At 58.2% G+C, this 15305-nt stretch overlaps 4 protein-coding genes across 4 annotated transcripts; 2 read left to right on the top strand and 2 right to left on the bottom strand.

Moving 5' to 3' along the window:
- Positions 1 to 541: 541 nt before the first annotated feature.
- Positions 542 to 2453, bottom strand: BJ171DRAFT_251167 (uncharacterized protein). The gene has a single exon (XM_053106690.1). It carries the CDS (start codon positions 2340 to 2342, stop codon positions 666 to 668), a length of 1677 nt encoding a protein of 558 aa, XP_052962497.1. The 5' UTR covers positions 2343 to 2453; the 3' UTR covers positions 542 to 665.
- A 2165-nt stretch (positions 2454 to 4618) lies between these two features.
- Positions 4619 to 7015, top strand: BJ171DRAFT_586836 (uncharacterized protein; the record flags this gene model as incomplete). Its single annotated transcript, XM_053114414.1, has 1 exon — positions 4619 to 7015. The coding sequence occupies one exon, from the start codon at positions 4619 to 4621 to the stop codon at positions 7013 to 7015; it is 2397 nt and encodes a 798-aa protein (XP_052962496.1).
- A 932-nt stretch (positions 7016 to 7947) lies between these two features.
- Positions 7948 to 9596, top strand: BJ171DRAFT_251146 (putative serine esterase-domain-containing protein). The gene is made up of 2 exons (XM_053106689.1): positions 7948 to 8154; positions 8386 to 9596. Exons 1-2 carry the CDS (start codon positions 8123 to 8125, stop codon positions 9518 to 9520), a joined length of 1167 nt encoding a protein of 388 aa, XP_052962495.1. The 5' UTR covers positions 7948 to 8122; the 3' UTR covers positions 9521 to 9596.
- Positions 9597 to 9976: 380 nt separating this feature from the next.
- Positions 9977 to 14197, bottom strand: BJ171DRAFT_429458 (chitin synthase-domain-containing protein; the record flags this gene model as incomplete). Its single annotated transcript, XM_053107878.1, has 16 exons — positions 9977 to 10042; positions 10187 to 10587; positions 10695 to 10761; positions 10864 to 11037; positions 11188 to 11405; positions 11503 to 11562; positions 11670 to 11795; positions 11912 to 11960; positions 12083 to 12161; positions 12270 to 12436; positions 12611 to 12741; positions 12833 to 13006; positions 13075 to 13161; positions 13279 to 13360; positions 13553 to 13815; positions 13951 to 14197. The coding sequence occupies 16 exons, from the start codon at positions 14195 to 14197 to the stop codon at positions 9977 to 9979; spliced, it is 2391 nt and encodes a 796-aa protein (XP_052962494.1).
- Positions 14198 to 15305: the final 1108 nt, after the last annotated feature.

Genomic DNA, 15305 nt, shown 5'->3' with positions numbered 1-15305 from the left:
ATGGGACATTTGTGTATTCAAGATCCGCAAGAAACGAAAACAAGTCCCCAGACATCCTCAAAACACGAGCTGCAATCAAGCGATCAGATTCAATCTTGTCAAGGTCAAGAGGACATGTGCGTGCCAAGACCAGGGCACGGTCGACTGGGGGGGGGCCAGTTGGGATCATATAAAATGAAAAGAAAGACAAGACAAGACAAGACAGCGATGTTGCGATGGAGGCGTGCAGACGGTGCGATAAATAAGCAAAACCCACGAAAGCTAGACGATGAGATATTATGGAGAGCATGACGGCGAGTCGGAAGAAGAAGAAGAAGACGAAGAAAAGGAACGAAACGGTGGAGAGCATGGGTGTGATAGGCGTGGGATGGGTCCGGGAAGCACACGCCGCAAGAGCAGGAGAGAGAAACGTTGACATGAGGCTGCGTCGAGCCTTGCAGGAGAACAAGGTGGCGATGCAATAGGACGAATGGCCAGGACAGAGTGCGAAAGAAAAATAAAAGTGCTTGAGCCAGCCGCGGACACCAGGCCAGCTTCGCTCGGGCAGGAGGTGGGGGTGGGGGACGACCCCATCTCCTCGGGTACAATCCGACTGCTGGACTCGAGAGGAGCGAGCCAACAAACCCAGCAGGGCGAATCATCGGCGAGGCAGCGCCGCACGGCTATTATCGCTTGAGCAGGACATTCACAAAGAACCGCCTCGGGCCCTTGGACCTGGAGACCTCGGGTTCGGAGACGGTGGATGGGGCCGGGTCGTCAGCGTCGCTTGAGCCTTTGCAGCCCCGCACCTTGAACGACGGCTCGCGGGAGAGCTCCGTTTCGTAGTCAGTGCTGGTGCCGTGGTCGTCGTCCTCGCCGCGCGACGATGTCGTCGAATCAGACTCGCCGTTCTGCTGGCTCGCCCACAGGGAAGACTGGCGACGCGAATAGACAGGCGAGGTCTCCATGAGGGCAGCCCGCAGGAGCGCAGCATTGACGGCGGGGTTGGGCGGTGATGAACGACTGGGGCGCCAGGAGCTCCGGCGCAGAGTGGAAGACAGGACCGAGGCCTGGGCCGGATGGGCGGCGGGAGCCTCCCGGTCGTCATTGGACACCGCTGGCAGAGCAGCGGGAGCGACCTGAGCAGGGACCAGTGCAGGGGCTTGTGCCGGAGCCTGAACAGCGACCTGAGCAGGAACCTGAGCAGGAGCCTGGGCTGAAGCTGGGACTGGGACTGGGACCTGGGGAGTAGCGACCGGGGCGACCAGGGCGACCGGGGCGAGCAGGGCGACTGGGGCACGGACAACTCCCTTCTTGAGACACTTGCGGCGCTTGGGCGAGTCGAGAGGGGTGTGATAGGCGACAAGCTCGAGGGCGACCTTGATGACCTTGGCAAGGTCGGTGTTCTTTAGCAGGTCGGTAATGTGGGTCACGGCGTCGTCGATGAGCGACTGGGTCTCGGGAGACGATGGGTCCGAAGGTAGCAGCTCTTTGGTATGGACCAGGAGGCTGAGCTCCGACTTGGAGACGACGCTGAGGAAGAGCGTGAAGCGGCCCTCCTGGTTCATGTAGGCAGCATGGGTGCATGGCTTTGAGGCTGCGGATTTGTCCTCAGGCTCGCTGGGCTTCCGGGAGGCAACATAGGTGCGTCGACGCATGGAAGCCGTGGGGGCCGGCGGGTCGGCAGGCACAGGGGAAAGATGCCTGAGGACCAGGTCCTCGATGCCGGCGTACACGGCCAAGAGCGAGAGCGGTAGCGAGCCCGACTGCCTCAGCGCAGAGTCAGCAGCGACAGGCACCAGGGAGGCAACGGCCGTGGAATTGGTGGCCGATCGTTCGAGCGAGGGGCTTTTGGCATCGATGGAGCTGGCCGAGGAGTACAGCGTCGCCGAGCTCGAGGAAAGGGAGGTAGAAAGCTGTGCGTCTGCAGATGGATCGGCGGCAATCGCAGCCACGGCGGTGGAATTGACCCGGACAGGGCTTGGCTGGACAGGCATTGGCGCCTGGACGACTGAGGACGGCTCCGGAACAACAGCCGGCTGCGAGATGGGGTGGGTATCGGGGAGCGGCGAGGCCGGACGGTGCGAGGAGAAGAAGCTGAAAGGCCAGCTGGAAGCACTGGCGTTGGAGGAGCTGACAAAGGACCACCGCCGGCGATGTGTCTTTTCGCTGGAGGAGGGAGGGCGGTCTGGTGGAGGAGGATGCACGAGTGGCGAGTGCGAATGTGGAGCCGGCAGCGACACGGCCGAGGAGGCAGCGGGCGCCGGGGTGTGGGAAGGAAGGGATTCACGGGAAGGCGGGAGACTGGCGAAGGCGACTCTCATGGTGGAGGTGTGGGATCGCTGCATCGGAGGAGAGGCCATGGCGGGCGGCCAAGGCGACGGTTAAGAGAGGACACGAGAGAGTGGCAGGCTGTGGGCCGGGGAGAAAAACGAGGGCAGCAAGTGGTTGATGGGGAGTGGACAGGAAGAGCCCGGAGCAAAGGAGAGCCTGGAGCAAAGACGAGCCGGGGCAACGAGATCCGCGGAGGCAAAGGGCCACGACAAGGGGACAGGGCGCAACCCGGACGGAGGGAAGGCAAAGGTGATGGCAGCGCCGGCGAATCGAAAAACGAGGCCGCAAGGAGAGGCGGCGGTCAGATGGCCGGGGGGATGCGCGGCTGTGCGGCTGTGGGTTGGAGCGAGTTGCTGATAGTTGGTGGTTGAAGGTTGATAGTTGAAGGTTGATTGTTGATGTTGGTGTTGGGGGTGGGGGTGAGAGTGGATTTGATCGTCAAATACTCCACGGCCCAGTGGGGTTTCACTTCCGATTGCAAGTGGCCGATTGTGCGGGACTGTTTGTTGGCATTGCCGACATTGCCATTGCCGACATTGCCGACATTGCCGACATTGCCGGCTGTTGGCTGTGCAGTTTACGCCAGTGGCGGCGGCCGCACTTTCGCTGGCGTTGCCACACAACAGTGCCGCAGGGGTGTTTGCGACTTGCCGCTGGGAATTGGCAGCGACCCCTCAGGCCACCGGACTTGTCTGCGCGTGGGGCCTCCAAGCCCGAGAGACGTCTGCTCGATGGTTCTGTCGCTTCAGCAGAGTATAACAGAGTATAACAGAGCATCGAGCACCCAGGCGAATGGGGCCAGTGCACTCGGCGCCCCCAGCCCAGCAACGAGGGGGAGAGGAATGGACGGCCGTCGAGGCGGCGAGCAGACAGACGCTACGACCAGCCCCGCGATCCACGGGGATGCCATAGTCGTTAGGATACGACATCCTGGCTGTGATAACGCATGCTCGCTGTGATAACGCGTGCGCGCTGTGAGTCGGCATGAAACGTTTGCCCTCGCTGTTGGCCACACACACACACATGATTCCAGCCGACTCGAGCCGCTGACTCCAACTCACGTGGACGGCGTTCCCACGCCCCGTCCATCAGCTCGCCAGAATGCAAGCTTCTGTCTCGCCGACCACCCCGTCGCACTCGCCCCGGCTCGTCGCCCAGCACCGATCGCTGCAGCCTGCGGCTCGACCTGGTGTGATTGCAGTCAACAAACGAATTGCTTCAGTTGTCTCACTGCCCCCCGCACGCCTAAACAATCATCCCAATCGCGCCTTTCGATGGATCTTCTACGGTCCAGCCTGCAGAGTAGTCCACGAGACATTCACTCCCGTCCACTGTCCTCCACACCGCTGCTGGCTGGGACAGCGAAGCGCTCACTGCCCCAACCACAAGCATTGCCAGTCCAGGGGCTATTCTGTCTCCTTGGACCTCCAAGCAACAGCCGGGACAAACAAAAACAAACGGCGCTCCGCGGCTGCATCGGTTTTTGCTGCTGCTGCTGCTGCTGCTTTTCCAGCCTCAATAAGAATCTCCATCGGTGGGCTCTTCGTCCGCTTGCCACTTTTTGCCGGTGCTAGCGGCCCCTCTCATCTGCCTACCGCCGGTTTATCCCACGTCGGGATACTCTGCTTTCTGTTCCCCGGCCCCAACCGCACCCGCTACCTTTCACCCTGCAGCTGTGCTTGAACTTTGTTTCGAGGCAAATACCTGCTAGGTGCGAATTCCACTCGCCGCCAAGTTACTTGTGTCGCCTTGCTTCCCCACTCTGTTCGCACCATACCGTTTGCGCAACCGATCGAGAGCCATCGCCGTCGTCGCTACCAAAGTATACATCCGGTGTGTAATCCGCTGTGCTCGTCAAACAGTCGCCCACTCCATCAGCCTTCCATACACCCCCTCCCATACTGAATCTGGCTCCACATCGCTCAATCGATTTGTACCTCATCGGCCCGCTTTGCTCATCTCGGTTGTATCGGCCACCTCGTTGATGTCATTCTCGCCCTGTCGATATCGTTCTCCCCTGTAGATATCGCTCACCACGCAGCCGGTACGCGCAGTATATCCGTTTGTCGCCGTTTACGTCATTCTCCGATTGTACCTTGCTCTTTTGCCGAACTACATCGTTTGGACATCATCGGAGCTGCTACTGTCAATCGACCGTCACCAAATCTGTGTGCGGGCTTACTCAATTGCCTCTCTCCCTCTCTCATCTGTTTCTTGCAGCCTCTGATTCTCCATCTCTGGCTGTTGAACCATCTCTATCCCCCACCTCCATCCAGATAATCTTGGATGGTGAGCGTCTCAGATCATGTCGAGACCCTATTCACACCGGCGACACTCGGCCACGGCTCACGATGAAGACGAACAGCGTCTCAGTGCCTCCGGGCGCAAATCCGTTTCGTTTGGCCTCGGTCACTCCAAAATAATCCAATTCAACATCGAGGACATCATCACCCGCATTCTCATTCGCCCTTCGCCAAAATCCCGCAACTCGGAAGTCTCGGTGCCTCCACACGGTCGTGAAAGCTCTGGCAGCGGCTCCTCACCCCAACATACCCCCGTCACGCCCACTGCCTCGACGACCACCGGCAGCACGGTTTCCACCACTGCCAACGCTCCCAGCAACGCTGTGGCCACCAATTCCATCTCCAATCCCATCAGCGTCAATCCCATCGCCATCAATTCCATCGGAGGTGCAGCTGCCACCACCTCCAGTCCCGTCAGCAGCCCTGTTCCGATGATATCTGTCCCTTCTCGGTCTGCCTCTTCCTCGCCCAGCCCTATCATGACCACGCGGGTTTCGGTCTGCCTCGCCTCCCCCGAATACGAGGTCACCACCATCAAGTCGCCGCTCGTTCCGAGTCGATCGAATTCGGGAGCCAACTTTCCGCCGGCGGCGGCCGCCCCCAAACTTAATACCACGGCAGAAAGCCCAACTACCCCCGACGATCTCGGCCTCTATGTCCACTACATGCTCGCCTTCCACAACTTGCCCGGCCCCCACTGCAATCGCGGGTCCAATTCCAGTACCCTGGCCGACTCTGACAACTTTGGGATTGTCCTGGATGAGGTCTACATCACTTCGGCCAATGTCATCCACACGAGTGTGAGAATCCCTCCGATCTACAAGGACAAGGACTTTCAGGTGTCGTTTTCACTGAACCACTGGAGGTCGTCGGTCAAACTGCCGATGAAGCACCTGGAGTCTATTTGCGTACAAAACGCACCGTCGCTACAGCGCTCTCTCAGCTCCTCGTCCGATGCCCTCGGGCCCGAGAGTCCCTCATCGCCCTCCATGACCCACCGCCTCGCCAAGGGCTCCAAGCCCAAGATCGCCGAGACCGTCCACACCTGCTACTATGACTTTGACTTTGCTCTCGAGTCGCCTCTGATGCAGGCGGTCATGGAAGTCGCCCAGGCCGTCGTCGAAAAGTTCCACGGAGTCGAAACAGCGCCCGCTCCTCCCGGAAAGGCCAGCGACCAAAAGATCGCCGACGGGCCCTGCGGCAAGCCGGGCGAGTCCTCCGGTGTCTCGCCCGCTTCGGTCAACATCCTGAGCGACGTTGCCGAGCTGTTTCGGCCATCGGATGGTTCCTACTACGCCTCACGGGCCTTGAGCAGCAGTGGTGGGTCGCTCGCCCACCAGTCCCACGCCTCCAGTGTCCCCGACATGCAAAAGGTTGACATCAAACCAGACACCATCCTGGTCCTCTCGGCGAGAGAGCACAGCCCCACTACCTCCTTCTCGGGCCTGAGCAGCTCTTTGAGACCCAAAGAGACCGGCGACAGCATGGGACTCCTCGACATGATCAAGAGCAAGTCGGACCGCTCGCTTTCGAACGGCGATGGCAAGCTGGACCGCCTGGATGTCCCCGATCTGGGCTACTCGATGTCGTCCGAGAGCCCCAGCACCAACCTCATCTTCCAGCAAGAGGCCAAGCCCATCCGCTTCACCACCGTCGCGCTGTTCAAGGCCGAGTCGGTCGGCGACAGCCTGCCGGTCATCTCCACCAGCTGGAGCTTTGGCCTCACTGTAAACCTGATCAGCGCCCCCTCCAACACCCCCAACAACACCCTGCTTGCCATCTCCGAGCTGGCTGTCTCCTCGCCTGACATCTCGTCGCTCTGGATGGACTCGGTCCAGTCGCTTGCCGACTCGCTCAAGCCCTCGCCGCAGGTCAGCGACTTTGCCCCGTCCGCGACAGAGGCCCTCGAGTCGCCGATCGTTGTTACTTCGGCCACCCCCAGCTCGTCCTCCAAGAGCTCGATTTCGTCCCCCACATCCGCCTCGCCGGCCACGGTGTCCTCGTCGTTGCACCACGGCAACTACACCTACGGCAAGGAGTCGGATTTGGACTATACCTCCTACGACATCTATGGGTCCATGTCCAAGAAGAAGACGCCAAAATACACGGCGGACGACTACTATGAGGGCCACTCATCCAACGAGGACTTCTCCTACTCGGACATCGTGCGCTCGCCCGACATGTCCTATAGCACAAGGAAAAGGAACACCAAGCTCTCCAAGGCCTTTGACTACGACACCCGCTACGAGGCCAACCTCGAGGACATTTCCTTCTCGGCCACATCCACATCCACCTCCACAGCCATGCCAACGGCGGAGATCACGACGTCGATCCCGTCAACCCAGAGCCCTCTGCCCACCACTCGCTCGCGAGGATACAAGTCCTACCGGACCCTCTGATTCTGTCGGCAGTCTCCCAGGGTAATTCGCAAAACCTGGCAGGGGCGGGAGGGGGGAGTACTTCCCTTGTCCCCTCCCCTCCTCTGAGCTTCGAGACCGTCGCATGCACGCTGTGCTATTATTTTGTCTCTATAGCTGCTAGAACGACTGCTTTCCCCTTCATATCGAACGAGTATCGCATGTCGTCACTTGATATCGGCCATGGCAGCCCTGCTTTCCATATCCTGGACCTCGATCTCTGCGCGATACGACCACCTAAACACCATCACCCCACCCCGTCATCCACAGCCACGAATCTAACGCCCGTTGTTTCCGTCTGGTCTCTCCTTCCGCTCCTACTTCCTGCCTCTCTCCTTCCCGATGACCCGCCCCCCCCCTCCACCCATGACTCTCCCTACCCTGACGTCCAATCGGATTGCTCTTTTGTCTCCCTGCCTCTGTTCCCGTCTTTCTGCTTTTCTACCAACTTCTTTTCGACTCTATGATAAAAGCGTGCCCAAAAACGAGACAAGAAGACCCTGTTTTGAGCCAGGGGCTGTCGTTTTTATTCTGGGCTCTGAATACACACCCGACCATCGCCCGTCATGACCAAAGAGTGTGTGCAAGGAGACTGAAGCCCAAGCGACTCGAGCAGGTCGACAATCCTGATAATCGAGAAGCCACGGAGCTAGCTGTCCAGGTCGTCGAGTGCATGCACCACGTCCCCTGTATCGCAGCGTCAATGCCAGCCGATCGTCGCTGCTTGTGATTGCCCATTGTCTCGAGCCAGAGGCTCGTCTTCCAGGCGGCAGATGCCGGGGTCGACCCCGCTATCGAGCTAGGGTCAGGAAGGTTCTCTCGAAGCCGAAGCCGACAAGGCCACAGCACAACACAATACAACACAACACCTGGCCAAGAGCCTGTCGTCCCCCGCAAGGCATTTCAAATGCCCAAGATCGCCCAGGCTCCATCCGGACCTCTCGATCTTGAACTCTGACCGCATCTCTGACCACAACTCTGACCACATCTCTGACCACAACTCTGACCACAACGGCCTCATCTGGCTCTTCCTCCCGCTATCTGCCCTTGCCAACACCGAATCTCGAGCTGCTCCGCTGATCCTGAGCCATGCATCTGCTCGTCTGCCATCACGGCCTATGGTAAGCGTCCGGAGTTCAGCGACAGCGACGGCTATTGTCGGTGCCCAAGAATCAATGTGGGAGAATGATGGTTTCCTTGCCGACAGCACCCAACTCCAGCCGACAGCACCCGACTCCAGCAGCCCTTGAGATTTTCGCTTGTGGCTGCGGCTCATATCCTCGAGCTGTCGTTGACCCTACTGACAAAGATTTTGTCCTTCATGATCACCCGCTCGCTCCCGCTTTGTCCAGGGGCAACGCCGAGCATCTCCAGTTCCTCACCAACGCCATATCGCAGCGCCAGCCTGACCTCAAGCTCCTCTGCTGCAACTCCAATCGAGGCATCAATACCCTCGACGGCATCGACGTCTGCGGCGATCGGATCGTCCGCGACATCCTGGAGCTGCTCCAGTCCGAGCCGTCCATCACCGAGATTTCGTTCCTGGGCTACTCACTCGGCGGTCTGATTTGCCGGTACGCCATCGGCAAGCTCTTTGCCCACGGCACCTTCTCGTCGGTGCAGCCCCGGCTGTTCGTCACCATGGCAACGCCGCACCTCGGCAGCGAGCTGCCCAAGGTTTCGATGTGGAAGCCTCATGTTGCCTTCTTCAACCGGGCCTTCAACACCCTCACCCGCACCTTCACCTCGCGGACGGGCCACCAGCTCACCCTGCGGGACCAGTACCACGACGGATTGCCGCTCCTGATCATGATGGCCGACCACGACTCGTGCTTCATCCAGGGCCTGCAGCTCTTTGCGCGGCGTGCATGCTTCGTCAACGTCCAGAACGACCCCACCGTTCGCTTCACGACGGGCTCGATCGAGCACTCGAATCCGTATCGCAAGCGGCCCGCCGAGGTGATCGACCCACAGTACCCTTCGATCGTGCGCATCGTGCCGAGCGAGGACGCCGTGCTCGTGTCCCGGCCCTTCAACCCCACAGACATCCCAAAGTACGGCATGTTTATCCTCCTGGCTCCCGTTTTCATCACCATTGCCCTGACGGCGCTCTCGTCCTATGCGCTCTACCACCGGGCCAATCGCATCTCTGGCATCGACGTCGAGAACGAGTGGTTCAAGGAGTTCAAACAAAAGGCCCTCACCGAGTCATGCAAGGACGTCCTGGACTCGACCACCACCGGCGAGGCCGAGAGCCACCAGCACATTTCGGCGCTGCTCACGCAAGAGTCGACCAACATCCGCCACTGGATGGTCGACAACCTGAACCGCCTCGGATGGGAAAAGGTCCATGTGCGGCTCGAACAGCGGCGTGCGCACGCTGGCATCGTTGTGCGGCGAGCCAGTGACAAGACAACCGACCAGGTCTCCTATCTCGTCGACAAGTACTTTACGGACCTGGATTTTGTGTCGACCGCCAAGAAATAGCTGCCACCCAAAGATTTATAAAGTGTCGGAGGGAAGGAAGGGGTGCTCGTGTCCTGAACGAGAACATCGGAGCATCCAACCCGAGGAAGCGCGCAGGTCGATGAGCTGCGTGTATCGATGGAAGCCATGCCCTTTCCAGTTTGTTCGTTTCATCACTTTTCTTCATCAATCACATTGTAAGTCACAGCCCCTCCTTCGATTGCGGCCGAGGGATGAGCCACAATGTCGGCCTCATGGTACATGTGTAAATAGCAATGTTCGCATCTGACCCCCAAACATATATATTGCACATGTCGACCACAGCGGCGGGTGTAGTTTTTTGGTCTTTGAGAGGGAGTGAAGGGAGGCTTTGAGGCACACTCGCTCAGATGGGAATGGGTTTGTTCCATATGCCATGGTGCACGGCTGAAGACAGGGTCGTTGCCGGATCGGGCTCGCGAAGCCGGTGTCGCCGGACTACTTCTTGACGAGAAACACGATGCTACCGATAAATCGCATAACACTCAAAATGGCCACCGACCACTGTTTCAGAGGTAAGGGAAGGGAAGGGAAGGGAACGGAGGAGGGAGGATCACAGGTTAACCCGCGTGGCCGGCAGCGCCAGGCTCGAATCGCACGGCGGATCAGCAGATCATGGGCACGGAGAAGGAACGGATGTCCACGAACCATGATGACTGTCAGGTAGGGGTTATTTGTGTTGCTGCCGCTTGTGCTGATGTTCAGAACTTGCGCGACACTGGGAGTCGTCAGGGCCGAGACAAGCAGCAGATTGGACGCCATCCAGAAGAGCACCACGCGGGTCCGGAAGTAGCGAAAGTAGTCTTCCTGCTCCTTTTCAGTCTTGGCCTTCTTGCTATTCTTGGTCTTTTTGTTCTTCTTGCTGTTGTCCTTGCCGAGTGCGGCCATAAACTCTTGGTATTTCAAGTTGATGTCCTGCTTCTCGACAGGCAGATCCACATCCGCCACCACCCGGCCGTCTTCCTCGCGCTTGACGATGACAGGCGCCACAAATGTCGGCGTGATTGTGTCCCCTTTGGTTCCCCAGGAGATGTCATGAAGGTTGCAAACTGAACCAGAGGGCAATGAGGATGGGTGCGAGTCGATTCGTACAGCCGCAACGGCAGCAGCAGCAGCAGCGATTCAGTCGTTGGCAGCCATCAGAGCAATCGCTTACAGGCATAGACCATCAGGATGTTTGTGAACGAAGGCAGCAGCACCATGTACTGCAGGAACGATGTGAACTGATGTGGCGTTCTGGGTCAGCGGACGGTTGCGTCCATATATGTGCTCGAGCGTCCCACCGAGGCGGTGATGACCAGATCACACGCAGCAAGACAACTTACCATATGCCAGGGATCGAGGTATATGAAGCTGGATATGAAGTATGCGCCGTAGGTTGCGGAGATTGAGACCAGTAGATCGCGGAAGACCGGTCGGCTGAACAGGACGATGAGAGCGGAAGAACCGCCCCATTCTTCTGGCGTTTGTGGGAACGAGCGATACATTGCATAGCCCGACTGCAAGCGGGGTTTGGGGAGGCAGGGAAGAGAAAGCGACGGCAGTTAGCAGGTGAACACGGTGATGGGATTTCTGCCAGTCAACTTGGACGGCGAGTGTCATGCATTCAGCAAAGAAGCCCTGCCTGGAGTGAGTGTGCGACAGCTTACCACGATCAGGGATATCAGCATGATGACACCAAACAGGAAAAAGCACATAAAATACACAATTCTGGTGCCCTGTGGCCGGTTTCCCAGGGCCGCGAGGAAGCACAGCAGCAGAGCAAACAGGTACAGCTGCTGAAAGCCCACAAACAGATATGCGATGCCGGGCCACGCCTTGTAGAGCGGATCGTTGGGATTGGTCAAGGTGCCACCGACCAGGAAATCTAGAGCAACAGAGCACTTGCGTCAGCTGCGAGTTTGCCGCATGTGAAGCCCGGGGAGGAGCCACAGCTTGGCTGTTGGACACGCCGCGGTACTTACAAAATATCAAATAGAAGTTGGCAATAGAAAACCAGTTGAAGATCAAGTTGATGACATTGTCTGCCAGGTTGTCGGAGTAGAAAGCCGTTAGTCCGGGAAGCGGCCGTCTCTGGATAGTTATAGGCACATGTGAAAGGTGTGCGGCTCAAGAACAGAAGCTCACTCACATAGCGTTTGGATCAGCAGCCCAAACTTGCGGGCACCGCTGTGTCCTGACCGGAATATCTGATAGAAGCGGGTGATGGAGTGGACGCCAGCAAAGAACGAGCCGTTGAGCCACCGACGGCGCTGGGCTGTTTGTGCGAGTCAAGGATCGAGGGAAGGTGTCAGTCGCAGGAGTCGTGTACGACAGGGCAGTCCGGTATCGTTGCGGGATCTTATGCAACCGACGGATGAGGTCTTCATTTACATATGAACTCGGCAAGGGTATTTGGCACGTCTGTTTCGGCATGGGCGTCCTGGAATCAAAAGTTTTACCGACCGTTGATAAATAAAGTATGCAAAGCGTTCGGTCAGGCCCTGGGTCTCCGACGATGAAGAGCTGCCTTTGCTGAAGCATGCATGCGGCTCCACCGCTCACCTTGATGTACTTGAGGATCCATCTTTCCTTCCGCTTCGTCACGAGCTCAAAGCAAAGAATTCGGTCCTCAGCCAGATACCTAAATAGGCGAGGAGCGTCAGGATAGCCGTATGCAACGGTGGGGGGGGGGCGGAACAGTATCACTGAGAATGTCGGCATCGGTGTTCAAATCAACACATCGACCTACATATTGGCAGTGCCGACACTGGCCGTGTCGTGCATTTTCTCGCCCAGGAAGTACTTGGCCAGCGGACCGGCTTCCTCGTTACTACTGCGGAGAGCCTTGTAACGGTAGGCCGAGAATGCACCAGGGAGGACCGAAATGAATCCAAAGCACGATTCGAAGGGCTTGTCCTAAGATAGAAAGGAAGTGGAGCAGAGGCATGAGCGGTGGATGTCGTCGCAAGCAAGGCCAGAACGGCACGGAATGGCGACCAGATCCATGGCTCGAGCACCACATGGCGTCTCACAGCAATGCACAGCGGATCGAAGCTACATCGAGAATAGACAATGGGCATCTCTGCCTACCAAGATATTGCTCATCTTGTACTCGAAATTCTGCGCCGCCACGAGCGGATTCAGCAACTTGTACCAGAACGGGCCCTTCTCGACATAGATCTCGCCACAAGCGCCTCCGACCATGCTGTCATTGTGGAATGCTGCATCGGGACGTTCGGCGTTGGTCAAATGGCCGAGGGCAAGTTACAGAAGCAGCACTACAGCGATCGTGCAACACGGCGCGGACGGTACCTTTCCACAGCTTGTAGATGCTCTTGTCCGAGGGCTTGGTGCCGACATCGATCAGAACGCAGACGTTGGGGTTCAAAACCCGGCCAAAGGCGTTGAAGAACCAGCGATGGGAGTTGATCTTCTTGGCATTTTTCTCCTTGAGGCAAAACAGGAGCTGTATGGGCACCAGATCGTCTGAGGCCGAGCGATTGATGCAGCAGATGAGATGCGAATCCCGACAGGCGTGGAGCCAGCGATCAAACACTTGCGGAACATGTTCGCACCTTTGATTTTGTAGTCTGTGTCGATGTATTTTTGCGTCGTATACTCGAACACGTGTGCCGAGGTTCCTGGCCGAGAAAAAGTGGGCGACAGAGGGCGGATCGTTCGTGATGAGTGAGCCAAGGCAAGAATGACAAGCAACCAGCGTGTCCAGATGCACGGGAGGATGGCCATTGGCGTCTAACCTGTCGTGTCGACATGGGTCTTGATGACACCTTCTTGATAGGCGCCCAGGATGCCGATGGCGCTCAGGGTTTTTGGATGGATCTGATTGAAAAACGGTCAGTTTGCTGAAGGAGTATATGACTCGAGCCCGCTATTGAGTTCTTCCTCGGTGCCCACCGAGTCCTCACTCGCCCACTCCGTCCCTACTCGCTCAGTCCTCTATTCACCTCTGCTTGTCCAACTTTAGCACATCTCCGCAGCACGGCGACACGGCTCGCGATCGAGATAATCCACTGAACTTGCCTTCTCTCGGCCGTCCGATACCACGCAGACAACGATCTTTTTCCAGCCATCGGGGCCCCACACGTCCGACTTGCGCTTCGAGCAGATATGGGCAATGTTTTTGACAATGCTCTTCCAAGTCCGAAGGAAGAGCGTCTCGTCCTCGTTGTACATGGTCACGACGATGAAGATTTCGGTCTCTCGCTCCATCTCCACTTGCCGAAGCGTGTAGTCGTTCTTGACAAACTCGTCTGGATCACCCGTCACGGCCGTGTCTGCGGCCGGAAGCAAGGAAACGATATATCAGTCGATGGATCAACAGGGCTGCACCGATGATGCATCCCAGAAACAGTGTCGGAACAGCCCTTCTCCTTCGCCTTGGCCCATAGCGATCGCGATCGGTTGCTCACATTTCATGTGCGTAAACTCCTTGTCCTCGGTGTAGGCCGCTCGGCTGAGCAGGTCATCTGGAACGGGAATCTCGACCGTGAAGTTGCCGGTTTCAGTAAGCTGCACCATCTTATGGGTTCGGTGTCGGAAGAGCGGCCGAGGGAGAGGGTAGTTGTACTCGGAAAGTGCGTGAGGTCGCTGGTGGCTACCACCGATGTCGGGCAGCGGCTCCTCCTGCTCATTCTGGGGTGCTTGTGGATAGGGCATCTGCATGCTCGAGTAGTTGATGCCCGGATACAGGATGTATCGGCCATAGGTCCCGTACTGTGGGTAGAATGCATCGGGGTGGAATACGAGCTGGCCTGGCGCACCCAGCATTTCCGGCGGTACGCCGTAACCTTGCATATATGCATATGGATGCGGAGACCTCTCGCCGCTGCTTGGGGCAATCAGGTAGGCGCTGCCGTGTAGCGACTGACCGGGCTGCTGGGCAGAGCTGTTGAAGGCCCAGTCGTTCGAGTGGCTTGGTCCTTGATAGGACGGTCCTGGGCCAAAGCTCACCATGTGCTCGGTTTGCGGGGTGGGAACGGGTGTGGTATTGAATCGTCGATCGGCGTCGTAGTTGGCGTGAGTTTGGCCCGAGACAGCGGACGCCGCCGAAAGATGGTGGGGCTGGGGCGGTAGCGGCAGAGGCGGCATCTGGCGCTGGCTATGTTGATCCTCATAGTGGATATGTCCCGGATATGGAGCTGCAGCATCACGAGCCCGATGAGCATCATCACGCAGTGGCTGCTCTTGCACATTCGCGCGCCTCATGAGTCAAGCAAGCAAGCAAGTCTCTGCTTCTCTCGGCTGACCAACCTTGCGACGCTCGTCGGCCATCATCAACTTCGATTTCGTGCGAGCGACGGTTGGATCTCGCCTCGGGCTGGGACTGCTGGATCGAAGCCGGAGCAGGATATGTGCCTGTGTTGGTCCCGGGACGAGCAGTTTGGATGGCCAGATTGCCGGAGCAGGCCAACCCGGGGAGAGTATCAGGGGAGGGATATTTGCAGAAGTATCTGCATCGAATGGATCGACCCTCAGGTCGCTTCGGCAAGTGATGTCGGCAGACCCAAATGCACGCTCGCACTGACGGTCGCTGGCGGCAGGCTTACCTGGCTGATACGAGTTGCGCAAGGGCACATCATAGGCACGGGCTCGGCTTGGGGCTCGTTCGGAAGGATACTCTTCTGGTGGACCCGAAGCAACGGACATGTCGAAGGACTGGAAGCTGGCACTCGGACGAGGAGACGGGTTTGGCGGCTGCAGTCCCGTCGGCGGCGGATATGGATGAGCGAATGAGTCCATGGTCAGGGAAGACGGCTCTCGCCGT

The sequence above is a fragment of the Polychytrium aggregatum genome (assembly GCF_025602895.1).
Source record: "Polychytrium aggregatum strain JEL109 chromosome Unknown BJ171scaffold_57, whole genome shotgun sequence".
NCBI lineage: Eukaryota > Fungi > Chytridiomycota > Chytridiomycetes > Polychytriales > Polychytrium > Polychytrium aggregatum.
This window is presented reverse-complemented; position numbering and strand designations above follow the sequence as displayed.